Consider the following 21,442-nt stretch of genomic DNA (forward strand, 5'->3'; position numbering starts at 1 on the left):
GACAGAGACAGAGGTCCACAGAGGGAGGAGGTCGAGGTGGACGGACGGGTCAACAAAATATCAGCTGCGAGTCACCGACGGTTTCTTTTTAATCACGAACACCAAACACGTGTTTATCGCTGTTACCATAACGACGAAGCTGTCCTAACTTTAAGCCGGGCTTATCCTAAACCAAACCATTAATCTTAACCAAGTCCTTTCTGTGCCAGAACTGAACCAAATGTTAAAGTCATCATAAAACAAGTTCAGCGTTTTGGAAGACAAATGATGTCATGACCCCTGACCCCTGACCATTGGCTGACCTGAGAACAGCTAACAGGTCACAGGTAAGAGGATCATGATTGGCCACCTCTGGGTCCTCCTCAGAGGACCTGCAGGATGTGGCGCTCTGTGGTCAGTCTGCTGTTACACCAGCAGGGTGGATGAAACGTGTTCAGTACCAGGACAGGTGATGACAGGTGACGGGGACGCCCAGGTGTTTAAAGGAAGGCTGTGTCTTTGCAGGCAGAGACTCTCGCTTCACGACGCTGGACTGCATCAGCATCACTTCACAGCAGACATTCAGCTGCTCGGAGCAGGAAACACGTCCCAGTTCCCTCCAGTGTCCCAGTAAAACCTGGACCAGCACCCTGGAATCACCTGAGCAGAATAATGGGCTGCTGCTGACAAACTGTGTCCATGAAGCGGAGGCTGTGAAAATGATTGGCTGGACCAGAGTGATGTGAGACAAGACCACAGAGACTGAGACTGAGGACAGAGCTCAGCTGGCACTCTCTAATCTGCTATCAGCCAACAGGAAGCTCAGAGAGACGCCAACACCTGCTTTAACACCTGAGTGAAGACAATGACAGGTGAGTGAAACCTGACCAGTCAGAGCAGTATCATCACTTATTTTGGACGAGTTCTGTGCTGAGACATGTCCTCTGTCCTCATGAAGCTCGTCTCTGCACCATCACACAGGTTCATCCATGATGAGCAGATCTGTTCAGAAGAGTGGAGCCAAGCGACGGCAAAAAGGGACATTTCATCATTGGACGGACAAAAAGACGCTGAGACAGACGAAAGACGGTCTGTGTGTGCGTGTGTGTGCGCATGTGTGTGTCAACAGACTGAATGAGTGAGATGAGTGATGCAGTCATCGGGGGGGGCCCGCCAAATCAATCTGTGCTGGTCATCACCAGCAAAACACACACACACACACACACACACACACACGGACACACACAGAAAACACCTTGACCTGCAGTGTTGATTGAATCACGACATGCTGTTTGCTGTCTCACTGCACACACACACACACACACACACACACACACACACACACACACACACACACACACACACACACACACACACACACACACACACACACACACTCTGTAAGTCTATCCCTGTGAGGACCCTCATTGACAGTACACATCTCTGTCTGCTGACACGAACCAGAACCTGAACCTCTTTCTAACCAAACCCTTAAAACCAAGTCTGAGCCTTCAAACTGCTCTTTGAAGACGTGAGGACTGACCAAAATGTACAGGTGTACATATATATGTATACACACACACACACACACACACACACACACACACACACACAGGGCAGCACAGCCACCTGTTTGTGTGACGAGCAGACAGACATGAGGCAGGTTAAAGGTGACCTCTACCTGGACTCATCACACACACAGTCAGTCAGTCAGTCTCACCCAACTCAGCTGTTCCTGCCATAACCGACACTCGAGAAACTACCAGAACACACACACACACACTCACACACACACTCACACACACACACACAGCATACTCACCCAGCGGCAACATCGTCCATACTTCAGTCTTCACACACACTGATAAATCCTCATGAGCGTGTGTGTCGGCTCAGTTTCAGATTTGCTGTAATGCTCCGATATCCAGAAAACGAGGTGTGTGGGTGCATGTGTGTGTGAATGTGTGAGTGTGTGTGTGTGTTCGTGTGTGTGTGTGTGTGTGTGTATGTATGTGTGTGTCAGCCGGCTGCTGTAATACTGAAGCAGAGAGCGACCGACAGCTCTGTTATACTCTCCAACCTCGACTACTCTCTGTATCACCACAGCTCTCTCCCTCTCTCTCTCTCTCCTCCGAGTCATCTTCGCCCCTCTCTCGCTCATCATCATCACTCTCTCTTCATCCCCTCCTGCTGCTCCACCATCCCTACCTCTTCCTCTCTCTCATCCATCTTCCTCTCTCTATCCCCAGATCTATTTTTCCTCCTCGCTCTCTGCCAACCCTCCTCCTGTTTCTCTCTCTCTCTCTCTCTCTCTCTCTCTCTCTCTCTCTCTCACACACACACACACACACACACACACACACACACACACACACACACACACACACACACACACACACACACACACACACACTTAAAGGATGACTGGTTCATCTTTGTCTTTGGTGGTTTTAACCATCGTCTCTGAAGGATTAATAACACAGTGATGAGTATCTGAGGTCTGTGGTGGAATGAAGTACTACAATACTGTACTACATTTACTTAGGAACAAATTCCAAGTACATGTACTTTGCCCGAGTATTTCTATTTTAGGTAAAATGAGGTAAATGTTGTACTTTTACTCCATTGCACCTGCCATCACTTGCTTGTAGATCTACTGAGTCCAGCTGTCCCGGATCCAACCCCCCCTTGCATATTGTGACCTGGATGACAGAGAATCTTTCAGACATGGACCAATCAGCTGGTTGATGTCATTACTGACATCACTGTCACAGGAGAGACTTCCAGCCACCATCTTCCATGCAACCAAAACATCTGCAGTGCTGCTAAAAAATGCTTGTTCTTCTCTCCATCAGGTCCAATGATGACTCTTCATGAGTCCTGCATGGAGCCCACACTTCTTCAGGACTTCAGCTGGTCTTTGAACGTCTCTTCTGGTCCACTGGCTGAGTGGTGTCCCAGCCACAGCCATAGAGGACCTTCAGTGGGACGTATCCTTCTTCTTCTTCAAAGATCAGTAAAGCTTCCTCCAGCATCATCCTCACACCTCATTCAACCTCACCGAGCATGGTTGTGACCATGTAACCCCCATTAAGTTCCCCTGGAGCTTCCTGAAGGTGTCCTGATTTTTTTTATTTCCATATTCAGACCACAACTTTCCCCTAAACTCCAACGTGTCCTTTGAACTCTTCATGAATGATAAAAAGCCCCCTGATCCGGATGTTTGGTTAACCTGAAAAAGTCCAAAATGACCTCCTCAAACTTCCTTGGAACCTCCTCAAGAACTCCACTTTAGGAACAACTGCTTTGAAGATCTGCATATTCAGACCATCTGACCTTCTCATGCGGGTGTCCACAGCCCCCGTAAGACCTTTAGTATATCCTCAGAAGCCCTCAAGAAGAGCAGGTTCCTTCAATGTCTCCACTCACGTGTGAAACCTCCTTCAGGACAACCTCAAACCCCTTCAAGGATTACTGTGATCTCACCCGAGAGCATGACTGGAGCTTTGTTCACCTCCATGAAGATCCTGAGAACCTCCTGGAATGCTCCTGGAAGCCCTCGAGTGCTCATGGAGGCCCTGAAAGACCTGGAAGACCCTGAGCCCCCACGTTAGAAACAATTTCTTTGAAGATTTGCATATTCAGCACACATAAGCTATAAATGACACACACACACACACAGACATGATGACTGTGTGTGTGTGTGTGTGTGTGTGTGTGTGTGTGTGTGTGTGTGTGTGTGTGTGAATGTTGCAGCAATCAAAGAGGAGGGGTGGGGGATAGATGAGGACAGGAAACAGAGACACACACACACACACACACACACACACACACACACACACACACACACACACACACACACACACACACACACACACACACACACACACACACACACACACACACACACACACTGACATGCAGTAATTCAGAGCAGTGTGTTGGGTCTGTGGGGAGCTGATGCAGGCAGCCAACTGTTCTGTTATGATAGCTTATTGATCCAACACACACACACGAAACACAAATGTTTGTGTGAATTTGCAGACACACGCACATACATGTGTAATACACATCTATGGATACGCACACATGCACGACAGGAATCTAGAGTTAGAATGCACGCACCAACACACACACAATTCACTGATGGCGAGTCTGAAAAGTGTCCTCTGAAGGTAGCCTAAATCATAGCCATTACACACACACACACACACACACACACACACACACACACACACACACACTTAGATCATCCCCTCATCAGCATTCAGACCAGCACGTCCCCTCTGCCTTGACATGACTCACAAATCAAATGAAAGCAAACCATCAGAGCGTCTGAGACAAGTGAGCAGCCTCAATTAAGAGCACGCACGCACGCACGCACGCACGCACGCACGCACGCACGCACGCACGCACGCACGCACGCACGCACGCACGCACGCACGCAGCTCTCCTGCTGCTGTTTGGGACAGAGAGCCAGATGGAAGCTGGTCTGTGTTGAACTGGTTCCCAGCAGCAGACTGGGCTTGTCTCCATTAACTTAATTACACCAGTAAAATCTGTCCTGTCAGACCAGTTTGCAGCACGTTCAGTATTTGAACTCAGAGAAGCGTCGCCTGATTTCAATTGGAGGACCGGGGCTGTAAGGACCATCTGGCGCCACCATCGGGTCGCCATTTTAATGTGTCAAATTATATAATATAAAAAAATATATAATAACAATAACAATAATAAAACATTATACTTATTTGGCGCTTTCAGTGCTAAATTGCAAATGTTAGCATGCTAACCCAGAATGCTAACATTATACCTGTTTAACACCAGCGTTGCTACTGTGAGCATGTTAGCATTCTAATGTTAACACTTAGCTCAAAGCTAACCTCCCGATGTCGTAGGTCTGGTGTTTCACCTCATGAGACCTACTGAAAAGTGATTGGTCTAAACCTGTTTGACAGAGCGAGAAATTTTCTGACTGCTAGGGTCCTCAAACACTGGACTCTCCATTTCCCAGAATGCAACCACATAGTATCTTTCATTTGAGCCCCCCTTAAAGTCCACTGATTGTGGGGATTTCAAACTCAGTGTGTTTGAAGTGACATACACTGTGAGGACCAATCAGATGAAGGCAGCGCTGGATTGAAGCTCGACTGTTAATGCTTACGGTGCACTTTCACATGGTGTGCTAATGCTGGCAAAAAGCAGAGCCGCAGCACTTTATTTCTCTCAGAAGGAGACAGAAAAAATAAATAACCGTGAACCCGTGCTGGCTGACGGGTGCTCGCTCTGTGGGAAATGAAGCTTTTTATGTCATTGACCTTAACGGAGGCTGTAAAGATAAGAGGGTGTGTGGATTGACCAGAATATGAAGGAAAGAAAACATAAAAATGTAAAATATGAGGCAGACGAGACTCTGAATGTAAATTAACTTTCAGTGGAAGCTGAAACCTGCAGCTGGTCGACAGTTTTAGAGAGAGATACTGCAGATAAACCACTGCAGTTGAATACAGAGAGGAGGAGGAGGAGGAGGAGGAGGAGGAGGAGGAGGAGGAGGAGGAGGAGGAGAGCTGGGGAGAAGCAGTGGAGCGAAAAGAGAAGGAGGGAGAAGAAAGGAGTCTCTCAGGAGTAACACGGTGCTCAAGCTGTGAAAGCAGCGAACAATGAGTGTTTGAGAGAAGCTAACAAGCTAATGTTGCTAATGTTTCTCATCGGCTAACACAGAAACATGTTTATTTCAGCTTCGTCCTGAACCCCAAGAGGACTTCTGCCGTTCTTCATGGTAGAAAAGAGCGAGTGAATTTAGCCGCAGATCTATTTCCAAAGCAGAAATTCACCTGAAGCTGAGAGGAGACGTCAACATCGAGTCATACAGAAATCACAACACTCCATAAAAATGTATGAATTAACTGTTTGACGCTTGGTGTCTGACAGCTTCCTGTGTGGAGCAGCTGACCTCTGTCAGAGTTCAGGTTCAGGCTCGGTCTTCCACACAGACTGTACGTGGTGAAGGCTCTGGAGGAGCTGGTGAATCCTCAGCTTCAGTTTCCTCCACAAATGTTTGTTGGTTTGAGTTTTGGATCGTCCTCCTGGTGGATGCTAACACATTCTTCTAAAGAACGTCCTGGTACGTGGCTCCATTCATCATTTCTTCTGTAATTTGGAAACCGGCTCGAGCCGCGGTGCTTCCACCTCCAGGTGTCGCTGTGGGTGTTTTCGGGTTCTTAGGCCGAAACGTTTCTCCTCCCAACATGGCGGATGGTGGCGTTGATGAAAAGCTGATTTTTGTCTGGTCTTGTCACACTGCGATCTCCAGGCTGCTCCACACATAGTGAATAAGAAGGGCTGAGCTTCATCACGTCTGTTCTTCAGTGATGGAGTCTTCTGGGGTGATGGTGCATGGAGACCGAGGAGGTGGACGCCTGTGCCGGCGGCCTGCAGCTCTTCGGCGGTCGGCTGATGACGTGCTGAGGCGGATCACGGCCTCCACGCTGCTGACAGGAACGTTTAGGAGTCCAGAAATGTGCCTTGCTTTGCTGCTGCTCTGTTGCCTGACTGTGCTGAAGCTCCGTGAATCTACTCTTCATCAGACAACCCTTCTCAGAGCGAAATACCAATCGATCGATGTGCACTAATCCATCAGATTCTAACCGGCTCAGGACATCAGAGCAGCGATGAGTGGAATCAGCTGGTTTAGATCATTTTCTCACTCCACTCAAAGTTTCTATTGATTTCAGCATCTGTGTAGTTCAATCAAAAGCAAAGTTTGGTCTCAGTTTCATGTGACTTGACGTGTTGACACACGTTTGTCTTTCTGTAATAATGACTTACTGAAGTACACTGAAATAAAACCTATAACGACTTTAATAAAAACGATGTGAACTGAATATTATTCTGTTAATGTTACCATCATCATCATCATCATCTTCCTCTTTCCTCTTTCCCACACGGCAGTCTTGTCAGAGTTCACTGAACTCGTACAAACACGAAGCTCTCAGAACAGTTTAGGATTTAGGATAAAAACGTGAAAATGTTCTTTCATGAGGCGCGTAAGAAGTTGATGTTTCCACTGTAAAAAGTGACGCTCAGGATTGTCGGCCTGCAGCTGTCCTCTGCAGACACTGTGGACATTACCAGAGCGTAAAGGTAAACATGTCACTGAAAGTCATCCAGCAGAAAACAGGCGAGGACGTCGATACAACAGAAACAAAACCAGCATTTTCCACTTCCATCATCTCATGAATGTAACAGTCAGAGTTCAGATTGTTCATCTGCTGCCTGCAGCTCACAGTCCATCCTCTCACTGTCTGTTTGCTCTGCTGCCTTCAGTGTTTTACGCCCATCGTCTTCCTCACATGTTGTAACTGTGCTTCTGCTCGGTGTCTATTTATACTCTGCTCGTCTCGTTGTTGTGTCCTGTGACTGGATGCTGCTGCTGCTGCTGCAACGACCCACTTTCCCCACTGGCTCAATCAAGTTTCATCTGATTTAATTAACTTTGTAATGACTGTGGATACACATTTATACTGTATTCACAGAGAACTTTGAACAAAGTGACACCAAAGAGAGAAGAAGCTGCACCTATAAAAAGAAGAGACAACACTAATTTAAGCACGAGTACGTGAGCAGCGCGACGTTAGCAGCACAACTAAAACTGTAGGTTAAAGAAGATCTTATGATTGATTTATTCTAAGAACACAATCACAGCCAGAGTCCACAGCCATGCTAGCAGCTCTGTGAGGCTCAGACACAGCAGCGCTTTGAGCTAAATGCTAACATGCCATCATCACCGTCTTAGCTTAGCATGTTGTTACCAGTTGCTATTGTTAGTTAGACTCTTGAGATATTTCACTTGAAATCACAAATGTGGACTTGGAGACGGCACTAAAGGAAAGTCAGAGGACTTATTAACGTCCACAGCAGATTTTATGTCAATCACCTGCAGCTGAAAGATGTCTCACTCAGGACCGGAGTGTGGACAGACGTGTGATTATCATAATAATCGACCTGCATGATATCTGAAATGATTAAAGCATCACATCAGTCGGTCATTGAGTCATTATTGTGTAACTCGCTGAGAGACTCGACCAGTTGGACCCCAGCCAATCAGAGCTTGCCATCTTTCACAACTTGTCTGTGCAGAGGTGATGGGTAAGAAGTGATGTCACTGCTCTCCATCTGTCTGTCTGATCCATGTCAAGTAGATCTGAACTGATCTGGTCTGGTCCTGGTGTCACATAGTCTGGTCCTGGTGTCACGTGGTCTGGTCCTGGTGTCAGCAGTCTGGTCCTGGTGTCAGCAGTCTGGTCCTGGTGTCCTGTGGTCTGGTCCTGGTGTCCTGTGGTCTGGTCCTGGTGTCATGTGGTCTGGTCCTGGTGTCAGCAGTCTGGTCCTGGTGTCCTGTGGTCTGGTCCTGTCGTCATGTGGTCTGATCCTGGTGTCATGGTGTCACGGTGTCACGTGGTCTGGTCCTGTCGTCATGTGGTCTGATCCTGGTGTCATGGTGTCACGTGGTCTGGTCCTGTTGTCATGTGGTCTGGTCCTGGTGTCCTGTGGTGGAGCCTGAGGACATCACAAAAACAAGTGCAGGCAAACTCCAGAAAACAAGGCCAGAGTCAGAGAACAGAAACAGGGATTCATCGTCCTCTCAAGGACGACTGTATCACCTGAGGGAGGAGACGAGTGCGATTTTAATAAACTTCAAAAAGGACTCTGTGTGTGTGTGTGTGTGTGTGTGTGTGTGTGTGTGTGTGTGTGTGTGTGTGTGTGTGTGTGTGAGGATTCTGGCACAGAATAATAAATCAGGTGTAGTTTGACTTCCTGTAGCAGCTGGAGGATCAGAGGTCATCAGTCTGGGATTTTAACCGCCAACCTCAAAATCACAAGCTCTGATTGGACTCTGCAGGACTGTCTCATCACAGCGAGCGTGTGTGCGTGTGTGCGTTGCTGTCTGAAGAAGGCCACACCAATCAGGTCAAGGACAGTGCAGCTGAGGAATCGAGTGGCTTGTGCAACACACACACACACACACACACACACACACACACACACACACACACACACACACACACACACACACACACACACACACACACACACACACACACACACACACACACACACACACACACACACACACACAACTGTGATGATAAAAAAAAACTAGCTCTTTGTGTTTGTGTGTGTGTGTGCCCATGTATTACTCACATTGTGGGGACATAAATGTGTTTACACAGTCACATTGTGGCAAAAAAAATCCTCTCTCCTGATTGGCTGCTGAGAGCTCTGTCAGCTGACTGACAGTGCTGGGGTCTTACCAGCGTCTGGTTCAGAGAGCAGCCGTGCTGTCCAGTGTTTCCTAATGGTTAGCGCAGCTTAGCTTAGAAGTTCGATGGGTTTGAGTCAGACTCTGTGTGTAAAGTTTGAATCCTGTTGTTGTTGTTGTTGTTGTTGTTGGTGTTGTTGTTGTTGTTGTTGTTGTTGTTGTTGGTGTTGTTGTTGTTGTCAGTTACACTTTGGTTTGTCCTCATGAAATGAAGCAAAGACATCAAATCAAGATCAAGATCCAGTTCAGTGACCAAAGAGCAGATTAGATTCATCTGTCAGACTGACTGAGATCAGCAGGAAGTAACAGACTGAAATAAACATGTTCACCTGAGCTGACACCAGCAGAACGCACGCACGCACGCACGCACGCACGCACGCACGCACGCACGCACGCACTCCTCTTCCTCTTTGACTTCTTTCGACCTTTAAAAGCATTGCTGCCTCTTTTTCAGAGAGCTGTCAATCATCCATCAGTGTGTGAGCAGCAGAACACACACTGCTAATCCTTTGGAGAACACACACACACACACACACACACACACACACACACACACACACACACACACACACACAGGTGTCACTGCTGCTGTGTTCTTGGTTCAGCCTCTTTGAGCTCTGCAGCTGCTGTCACACACTCTCGTGCTGATCCACCAGCAGGCTGAATCCAACGCGGCTCTCGTCCACCTGGCTTCAGGTGAATGTCGTCCAGATGAAGGCAGACGTGTCACTGCAGCTGAACATTGTTTCATGTCTCCGTCCGGTTTGGCCTTGTGTTCACATTGGACGTTTTCCAGTCGACTCAGGAGTTTAGGTTAGCGGCTGCTCAGAGCGTTTAGCAGCTATGACAAACTGAGCAATCATTTATTTCTGTATGTGGACTCTAACGTCCTGCATGGCCGCAGACATCACGTCCACACCTGCTGCAGTCTTTCTCATGGATGTGTGCTAGCTGGCGGTAGGATGATGACACAACGAGACCTATTTGACTTGATCTGCTGCTGATGAAGCATGCTAATGTTATTATGCTAACTGAATACACTTTAACATGCTAAGTGTCACATGCTAACACCCATAAAAGAGCTGACATTTGCGTAACATAATGTTAAAATTACCATGTACGTGACGCTAGCATGCTAATGTTGGCATTGCTTTGACCTGAATGCTAACTAACGAATGCTAATGTGAGACCTTCAGCATTCAGAACACAGCACACAGACAGATGTGACTGATGAAGTCTGACGACGTAAAGCTTAACTGGCCTCGGCACAGAGGACGAAGCGTTAGTTGACCTCCAGCGCCACCCTCAGGACAAACCTTTCACACTTCCACATTTGAACCACTGGTTTCAACGCTCTATAACAACAGTCATGCTTTTTATGAACCACAGTCTCTGTAGTGCAGCACTCAAACAAGCTAATTACAAGATATCAAAAGATAACACTGATACACCTGAATCACAGGTGAAGTGAAAGAACTTACGCAGGATCTCAAACTCTGAGATTCACGTGGTCCAAAGAGAGCTGAATACCTCTGCCATAAAGCCCGGAGATATTTCAGCTTTTCCTTATTTTGTTTACGAGCTCTTCAGTGAAAAGGAAAATGAGAAAATGTTCAGCCACATGACGACATCCTCTGCAGCGCGTCAGACAGCCGAGGCTGAGCAGAGCCTCCAGGCTGCAGAGATGTTAGATATTTACACCGCTGCTGCTTCTGCTCTGAGAAAAACAACCTGAAACAGCATCTAGAATTGAACTGAATCATTTATTATTGTTGCAGCAGCCAATATAATGTTTCACCAGGAACATAAACGAGACGAGCCGAAGGAGAAGAAGAGGCAGCGATGATCAGCGCATCACAAATTCATCACCCTCAGAGAAGTGAGGGGGGGCTCTGCTTCCTCCTCGTGGACCACACGCTGACACAAACAAGCCACTTCATCCTGTTTTTGTCAAACTGCTGCAAGGCTGCAGTAAAACAGCCCTCACACCCGCTCTCCTCAGAAACTGCACCCGATTTCAGGCCCATACATTTCAGAAATGTGTGTTTGCTGTCTTCCATCAGCTCACAAAACCAGGCAGCTGGCAGAAAAGACGACCACAGGCCATGAAGAAGAGCTTTGGAGCACAGAGGCTTCATCCCTCACATGTACATACCTTACCCCCTTTTAGTCCTCCTACGGCCAATCTGAAGATTTTTCTGCCTCTTTTTACTGAAAACGTTGAAGAATGTGGACATTAATTGATTAATTAATCCATTCATTCATCATGAATCTGCCAGAGACTTCACTTTATTTTGGTTATAACAGGAATTTTATTCAGAAAAACAAGCTATCGGGTTTATTTTGGCACTTTTGTCACATCTGCTGTCATTAAAAGTCAAACTTTATAAAGAGAAAAACTGAGTGAAAGTGAAATCAGCTTCAAGTGCAGCTCAAACATCAAACACAAGATTTCCTCTTAATTTCCAAATCAAAATGTCTTGTTTCATTTTAGTAAAGATCTGCTAAGAAGTTGAATTTTAAAGGATTCACAGATGCAAAAGATCAAGATAATGACTTTCTGATCTCTCCATTAAAGTTTCAAGTTTAAATCACAGACCATGTTTCTCCAAATCAAAGCTCACCTGATCATATAATCGTGTGTGAATCAGTAATTCATTTGATTTGTCTTCTGATCTTAATTACTATGGAGGCTGCAGACCTTCTCTCAGTTCCTCCGCTCAGTTTTTTAGCAGTTTTGTTTTTTTAAGTGTGAATTATTGGGATTTGGTCGATAAATCTGACTGAATTCAGACTCTTTGTGCTGCATGAATCACCAGAGGTCAAACTGCACTTATCAGCTTGTAGTTGGTGAACATCATGTTTACTTGCTGCAGCGGAGCGGCTTCGTCTGACAGCCTCAAGGTTTACAAATTCTTCTCATTCATCAAGGAAATGAAAAGAAAACCAGAAGACAAATAAGTTGGTTCAGAAGTCCAGAGTACAGAAGTTATTTGGACCTGAGTACGATCAGAATAACTCATCAGATCATCAGATCTCCACATTTCAAATTCATTCAGTCAAAGGAACAAAACATCTGCCACCAATCAGCTCATCAACACCAAACCCCATTAAAACCATTAGCAAATAAGCTCCTCCCACAAACAACCAACCCTCCAACCAGCAGCCAGAAAAAAACAGCCTCCCCCACTTCAGACACACCAAACCAAACCAAACGCACCCAGACCAGAGGGAGGCAGAGGCAGTGAGAAAAACCCCAAAATCCAGAGAAAGGCAAGACCGAAGAGAGTCAACAGGAGAAAAAGTACATAAAGACGTCCTCCACTCTGTCCTGAAACAGGCCTAAGACGGGACAGAGGACTGCTGGTTCAAACCAGCCCTGCAAAGACAGAAACACACACATTAACACACTGAGGCAATGTCGGCTTAAAGTACAACACACACATACAGAGACTGAGACAATGAGACACTCTGAGACGCTCTGAAATACTCTGAGACACTATGAGACAGTCTGAGATACTGGGAGGAAACTGGGGAATGTCAAAGGGACACTGAGGTAGAACTATGTAACGTATCTGTAATAAACAGACGTGACGCCTCTTCAAACCTCAGAACAGAAACTGAAGGCTGGTCGAGGGTCACTGTTGGAACTGGATCACAGAATATCAGATGAACACACTCTGAACCCACTAATCCCAGTTTAAACCAGTTCAGTCTGAACACTGAGGAGACTGCAGAGGCACTGTGGAGGTTCAGTTCTGGTCTACAGTCGCTTCTCTGAACTGGAAAACTAATTCAAAATCAAAACAGAAAAAAAAGTGTTTTCCCCTCATGCAACACTGTGGGGACTTACTCTGTGTGTGTGTGTGTGTGTGTGTGTGTGTGTGTGTGTGTGTGTGTGTGTGTGTGTGTGTGTGTGTGTGTGTGTGTGTGTATGTGTGCCTGCTGAGACACGCAGCGACCCACTTAACGGTTGTTTGAGGTGTAAACCCAAAAAACAGCTGAGCTGTGCTAAGTGCTATGTATAACGCTAACCCAGATAGCATGTGGACTGTCCTGCTAAGGACTGTGTCTCTTTGGACCGCTGCACTGCGTTACATGAAAGAAGACTGATGGGTTAGCACGTATGTTTACCGTATAGCTACATCTCCAGGGTAACTGATGCTGCACGCTTCACCTGCTCCAGAGGAGATTCTGATTTAAATGAGACACAACCAGCATCGCTCTTCTACTAGCTCTTCTCCTGATGACAGTGTTATGACAACATACCACCATCACATGACAACATATCGCTGTCACGTGACAACATACCACCATCACGTGACAACATACCACCAACACAACATACCACTATTACTTGACAACGTGACAACATACCACTATCATGTGTCAACATATCACCGTCACGTGACAACATACCATTATCACGTGACAACATACCACCAACACAACATACCACTATTATTTCACAGCGTGACAACATACCACTATCATGTGTCAACATATCACTGTCACGTGACAACATATCACTATCACATGACAACATACCACTATTACTTGACAACGTGACAACATACCACCATCACATGACAACATATCACTGTCACGTGACAACATATCATCATCACGTGACAACATATCACTGTCACATGACAACATACCACTATCACATGACAACACACCACTATCACGTGACATGACAACATACCACCATCACATGACAACATACCACCATCACATGTCAACATACCACTGTCACGTATCAACATGTCACTGTCACGTGACAAAATACCACCATCAAGTGACAACATATCTCCATCACATGTCAACATTCCACTGTCACGAGTCAACATATCAGTCACATGACAACATACTACATCACATAACATACCACTATCACATGACAACATACCACCATCACGTGACAACATTTCTCCATCATGTCAACATACCACTGTCATGTGTCAACATATCACTATCATATGACAACATACCACTATCACGTGACAACGTGACAACATACCACCATCACGTGACAACATACCACCATCACGTGACAACATATCACTATCACATGACAAAATACCACCATCATGTGACAACATACCACCATCACGTGACAAAATATCTCCATCACATGTCAACATACCACCATCACGTGACAACATATCTCCATCACATGTCAACATACCTCTGTCACGTGTCAACATATCACTGTCACGTGACAACATATCACTATCACGTGACAAAATACCACTATCACATGACAACATACCACTATTACGTGACGTGACATACCACTATCACATGACGACATACCACTATCACATGACAACATGCCACTATTACGTGACAACATACCACTATCACATGACAACATATCACTCTCACGTGACAACATACCATCATCACGTGACAACATATCACTGTCACGTGACAACATACCACTATCACATGACAACATGCCACTATTACGTGACAACATACCACTATCACATGACAACATATCACTGTCACGTGACAACATACCATCATCACGTGACAACATATCACTATCACGTGACAAAATACCACTATCACATGACAACATACCACTATTACGTGACAATGTGACAACATACCACCATCACGTGACAACATACCACTATTACATGACAACATGCCACTATTACGTGACAACATACCACTATCACATGACAACATATCACTGTCACGTGACAATGTGACAACATACCACCATCACGTGACAACATACCACTATCACATGACAACATGCCACTATCACATGACAATGTGACAACATACCACCATCACGTGACAACATACCACTATCACATGACAACATGCCACTATTACGTGACAACATACCACTATCACATGACAACATATCACTGTCACGTGACAATGTGACAACATACCACCATCACGTGACAACATACCACTATTACATGACAACATGCCACTATTACGTGACAACATACCACTATCACATGACAACATATCACTGTCACGTGACAATGTGACAACATACCACCATCACGTGACAACATACCACCATCACATGACAACATGCCACTATCACATGACAATGTGACAACATACCACCATCACGTGACAACATACCACTATCACATGACAACATGCCACTATTACGTGACAACATACCACTATCACATGACAACATATCACTGTCACGTGACAATGTGACAACATACCACCATCACGTGACAACATACCACTATCACATGACAACATGCCACTATTACGTGACAACATACCACTATCACATGACAACATATCACTGTCACGTGACAACATACCATCATCACGTGACAACATATCACTGTCATGTGACAACATACCACTATCACATGACAACATGCCACTATTACGTGACAACATACCATTATCACATGACAACATACCACTGCCTGACAACTACTTTTTTCCCTCATTTCAAGCAACTAATCTGGAAAAGGGCTCTCTCTCTCTCTCTCTCTCTCTCTCTCTCTCTCTCTCTCTCTCTCTCTCTCTCTCTCTCTCTCTCTCTCTCTCTCTCTCTCTCTCACACACACACACAGGAAGGTGCTGTCACTTGTTTTCGGCTCTAATGATCGAGTGACTTAAACTAAACACAGACACAAACTCTTTGTACTCTTTATGAAAGGAAGTAGACGAGGAAGAGACTCGAGGTGACAGATGAGTTTTTCTGACCCTGAAATAAATAAATCATGTTTACAGGACAAGACTGCTGGAATTAAACGTCTTCTTTTATCATCAGAGCTCACGTGCACACCCAAACCAACATGTTGTTTTTATCTTCACCAAACCAACATGTTGGTCTGTCTCCGTCATCCTGTCTGACTTCCTGTCTGTGGCTCTCTGTCTGTTGGTTCCTACTGAAAACGTAAATATAAATATATTACACCTCCAAACACACAGCTTCATGTTGTGTTCTGCTGAATCAGCTACTTACGGTAGTCTTCATCAAACAAAGAGGAAGAAACGGCTGATTAATCCACATGTCACCCAGCACATGAAGTAAATAAGTATACACAGCTGATTGTTAATAATTAATTAACAATTTGGGTTATATGAGAGAGAGAGAGAGAGAGAGAGACTAATTTCACTGGCTGCTATTTGGCGGGAGACCATTAAACGCTCACGCTCACACACACACACGCACGCACACATGCACGCACGCACACACACACACTGCCTCTCTTCCAAATTTGGCAGACGGGCACTTTCAGACTGTCAGAAGTTGTATGAGTCAGATCAGAGCCAGCACACACGCGCACACACACACGCGCATGCGCGCGCGCGCACACACACACACACACACACACACACACACACACACACACACACACACACACACACACACACACACACACACACACACACACACACACACACACACACACACACACACACACACAGGAAAATCTGAATAGTGGATCTGACCCTGGATCTGCACAGTCAAAGGGCTTGTGGACATTTGCAGTATCACAGAAAGTACAAATGCAAAAAAACAAGTTTCTTAACTGAGCCGAGCAGAAACCTGAGCAAAATATTAAAGAGGAACGATTCATGACGAGTGGAAGAAGACTGCACTATGGAAGGTACACATACATCAAACTGTAATCAGTCACAGGCAGTGTGTGTGTGTGTGTGTGTGTGTGTGTGTGTGTGTGTGTGTGTGTGTGTGTGTGTGTGCGCGTGTGTGTGTGTGCGCGTGTGTGTGTGTGTGGATATTGATGGTTTGGTTTTGGACAAATCGCTGCCAGAAACTCCATTAACATGACGTTGTTCTGCCGTCCAGCAGAGAAGAAGCTGCAGCTCTGGCTGCTCATTTGTCAGCGTCACAGTTAGGAGACGAGCTCGAGGTTAACAGTCTGCAGGGCGCCGGCGCCCCCCACAGGCCGCTGTGCTCATTACAGCCAACAGGGGCGAAGACAAACAACGTCAAAGAGTTTCCTGTTCTTTGAGCCAGATTCATCCTTCAGCTGTACTCTTCTACTTACATGCCTGAAATATCCACAGTACAGGCACTGAGCTATACTGCCCCCCAGAGGCAGAACAAGGGAGCTACAGAAGCAGTGAAGTTTAAAGTTTTCAGGCTGGACAGCAAACAGCAACAGCTAGAAAAGTACTACACAGCCAGAGTGCAGTAAAACACAGCCAGAGTGTGACTCTGATATGTGTGTGTGTGTGTGTGTGTGTGTGTGTGTGTGTGTGTTACTGACCTTTGGCCTGCTCCAGGTCAGAGTTCAGCTCCTGCTCTGATTGGTTGGGAGGTCTGTAGGGTGGGGGCTGTCTCAGAGGGAGCAGGGTTGCAGCTGGTTGCTGCAGGGGTGGAAACAAACAAACAAACAAACAAACAAACAAACATGGTCATTGTCTGTGTTTGGAACGTCAGCGGAGTGAACTTCAGTCTGTGTTGTGTTTAATGGCTGTGGGACGTATGAGCGCCCCCTACAGTCCAGACTGAGACCTCAGTCCGGTGTGCTGCCCTCTGCTGGACTCTACAGGACTCACAGTGGGACTGGCCTTTCAGAACATCATGAGCCTGTTCTGGTTTTGTTAGTGCTGAAGGTGAAGCTCCAGACGGAGGACCGTCTGTCCTCAGAGCTCAGAGTTAGTTTGTTTTGGAAGGAAGTTCCTGTTCTTACCGGAGTCCTCTTTGCTTTGTGTTTACTGTAGCTGGCAGCTGTTAGAGACACAGGCTGAAACACACACACACACACACACACACACACTCTGTGAGATTTGAGTGTGTATCACATTACTGTGTAATCTGTGTGTGCACTCGTGTGTGTGTTAAACCCCATTCAGACTGGATTTGGGTCTGTAGGTGGGCTGATTTTCCATCAGTTTAACCCAGGTGTGTGTGAGCGGTTTCTGTGAGCTGGCTCGTCATTTAGAGCCCAGCTGGAGCCTCGCTGTGCTGTTTCTCTACTTTTTTTAGAGTTTTACATCAGATCAGTTGGACTTTTGTGTGAAAACAGAGGAAGTCAAAACTGTTGTGCAATTCTGACAGATGCTAACAAGCTAACATGAACATACAGACTGACTTGGGAACAAATGCGAGAGCAGAATCAAATCCATCAGGAGAGAAAGACCCAGAAAAAGCTCCTCAGATGTTCTGTTGTTCTGTTAGCAGCTCCTGTTAGCAGCTCCTGTTAGCTGCAAATGCTAGCAGCTCCTGCTAGCTGCTCCTGTTAGCAGCTCCTGCTAGCAGTGTAAACAGGCTGCACAGACTCACTGGATCACTGTGATGCTGAAGAAACCATAAAAACAGGATGATTCTCAGTGAAGTTCTGCAGAGTCTTCTTCTTTCGTTTCTACATTGATTTCTGGAGCTTTGTTGTGGATGAATCTAAACAGGAAGTGAAGTCACACTGATTCTGTGTATCTGTGTGTTAACATTTGACTTAGGACTCCTGCAGCATCTCTGCCTTCACTTAGACTCTCTAGCGCCCCCCTGAGGAGGCTCAGTCTGCTGATGTCTGTTACAAACCAGATCCTGCAGCTTCACGAGGTTTAAGAGACGAGGAGCACGGTGGCTTTGCTCCTCGCCTCCTCCCGTACTGTCGTCCCGTCTGAATGGGGCTTGAGTGTGTGTGTTTGTACCCGTGGAGCAGCTGACAGGCTCTGGACGATGAAGACGACAGGACTGGGAGCTGATTTGATGGCACTGACCGCCTCCTCATGACTGGCAGCTTGTAGGTCAACACCTGACACCTGCGCACACACATTGAGACATGACAGCAAACACTGGATCACGATCTCAGGTGTGACACTGCAGACTGAAGCACCTGCTGAAAATCAGAATGAGGCATCAGACGTGAACACCGTGTTTGTTTGAAAGCAGCCGTTCTTTCACGGCTCCACCTTCACCTGGACACCTGTGCAGACCTAAAGCCAAATACGACACGAGTCAACAGCGACAGCAGCAGGGGAGCTCAGTGTCACCCACAGACTAACGTCCATCATTACAGCTGAGGAGCGTGGACTGCAGCTGTAGTCCAGGTATTAGACCCAGCCCTACCTCCAGGATCTTGTCTCCAGTCTTCAGACACTGTGTTTTGGCTGCAGGGCTGTTCGGTAAAACCTGCTTGATGAAGATTCCCTTCAGCTCCTCGCCGTTCCTGAGACGCTTGATGACATGACGACCTCCCACGATGCTCAGACCCAATGACTGGCCCTCCTCAGGCCAGACCTCCACCCTGCAGGGACACAGACTGGTTATCACCCCCCAGACAAACACTGACAGTCCCTCACTCTGCAGATCATCTCAGGCAGGACACCACTGTCCATCCTGGGACACCTGGCGTCACAGCATCAGGACACCACAGTGTCTGTGTGTGTGTGTGTGTGTGTGTGTGTGTGTGTGTGTGTGTGTGTGTGTGTGTGTGTGTGTGTGTGTTACCTGCGGGGCGGCCCCCAGTGACTGAAAGCAGGTGTTTCCTCTCCCTCCCCCTGCTCTCTTTCTGGAAGATTACTGTGAACACACACACACACACACACACACACACACACACACACACACACACACACACACACACACACACACACACACACACACACACACACACACACACACACACACACACACACACACAGAGTGAGTCACACCGTTAGCACAGAGGTTGTTTCTAACTAGCTGGAGGTGATGCAGATCCCTCACCTCTGACCTCTGATTGGTACAGAGGCTCCTCCCTGGCTCCGCCTCTTCCTCCTCTTCATGTCAATCATCCTGATCGACCTCCACAGAAAGAAAACAACAAACAACAAACGTCTTCTTCACTGAGTTCATGATGGAAACATCAGAACTGGAGAATAAAGAGAATCAATAAAGACGTTGGTTCTGAAAAATAAATTCAGTTCATGTTACAAAGTAAAATTTACAGACTGATGCAGACGAATTAGACCAAGATGCTATGACACATTCAACCAGAAGAGGGCGACACAGGACTGTGAAACAACCAGGAACAGACAAGGAGGACAGAGGAGGCGGACGGAGGAGGTGAGAGGAGGACAGAGGAAGACAGACGAGGACAGATGAGGACAGACGAGGACATCTTTTTTTTATTTCTTACAAGAAACACTCAATACTCTCACTTATTTTAACAGCAGTATCGACATTTTTATATATAATTTTCCACCTGTGTTTATTCTTTTGTTTGTTTAACATACAGTGTATATACATATACATATATACATACACATATACATATACACACACACACACACACACACACACACACACACACACACACACACACACACACATATATATGTATATGTATGTATGTATGTATGCAGATATGTTAGATATGTATTATATTCATATATCTGTTGGCACTTTGGCTCCTCTTTACTTATTGGACTTAAGTTGGACATGTTTGTTTGACATGATGCTTCTCATGAAAAAAAGCCCTTTGAAGTGAATGAAAGTAACAAAGAGGAGGAGGAGATAAAAGAAGGTGACGGAGGAAAAGAAAGATGGAGGAGGAGACGGAGGAGGTACTGACTCTGTGTCGGTGTCTGTCAGCGTGAGCTCAGAGTCTGCTTCGCTGTCTCTGGAGTCTGGGAAACCTGCGTACACACACACGTGCACACACACACACACACACGCGCACAGTTTGTACATCACTCCTCATTACTGCGTTTGGGTATTTGAATGTGTTTTTGTGTGTACTTCCGTGTCGTGTGCTCGTGTATTTCAAACGCAGTAACCAGCGTCACTCAGACTCTGCTGTGACGAAGCTTCAGACTCTTCCTCACCCAGGAGCAGGTTTCCTGCAGACACGATGCTTTCATGGTCTGATCTCTGCAGGGCCTCCTCCTCCTCCTCTCTCTCTCTGAGCTCCTCCTGCTCCTCGCTCCTCCAAGAGGTCGCCGCCTGCTGCAGTTCAAACGAAGTGCGAATCAAAGGATGGATGTAGTACAATGTGGTGAATTCAGTAACATCCACTTCACTGTTTTCACTCTGATTATTTCCAGTCTTTGAGCTTTTTTGATTGCCGTTAATTTGCCGTCACTGAAGCTTCACATTTCCTTCGAGTGTTTCAAATTAAAAGCTGACAGGGATTCCAGCTGTGTGACTTCCTGAAACAGCTGCAGTACTGCTCATGT

General features: G+C 46.3%; 1 protein-coding gene across 1 annotated transcript in view; it reads right to left on the minus strand.

Annotated features, from left to right (window-relative positions):
• patj (PATJ crumbs cell polarity complex component) overlaps positions 1–21,442 on the minus strand; it is a 76,205-nt gene that overhangs the window by 27,875 nt on the left and 26,888 nt on the right. Inside the window, exons 21-28 of the mRNA XM_070960199.1 lie at positions 21,092–21,212; positions 20,839–20,902; positions 19,992–20,069; positions 19,734–19,805; positions 19,353–19,530; positions 18,935–19,045; positions 17,974–18,027; positions 17,548–17,647 (exon numbers count right to left, since the gene is read on the minus strand). Of these exons, the coding sequence (XP_070816300.1) occupies positions 17,548–17,647; positions 17,974–18,027; positions 18,935–19,045; positions 19,353–19,530; positions 19,734–19,805; positions 19,992–20,069; positions 20,839–20,902; positions 21,092–21,212 (778 nt within the window). The remainder of the gene's footprint in view (positions 1–17,547; positions 17,648–17,973; positions 18,028–18,934; positions 19,046–19,352; positions 19,531–19,733; positions 19,806–19,991; positions 20,070–20,838; positions 20,903–21,091; positions 21,213–21,442) is intronic.

This window comes from Chaetodon trifascialis, chromosome 4 (assembly GCF_039877785.1).
Source record: "Chaetodon trifascialis isolate fChaTrf1 chromosome 4, fChaTrf1.hap1, whole genome shotgun sequence".
Lineage (NCBI taxonomy): Eukaryota > Metazoa > Chordata > Actinopteri > Chaetodontiformes > Chaetodontidae > Chaetodon > Chaetodon trifascialis.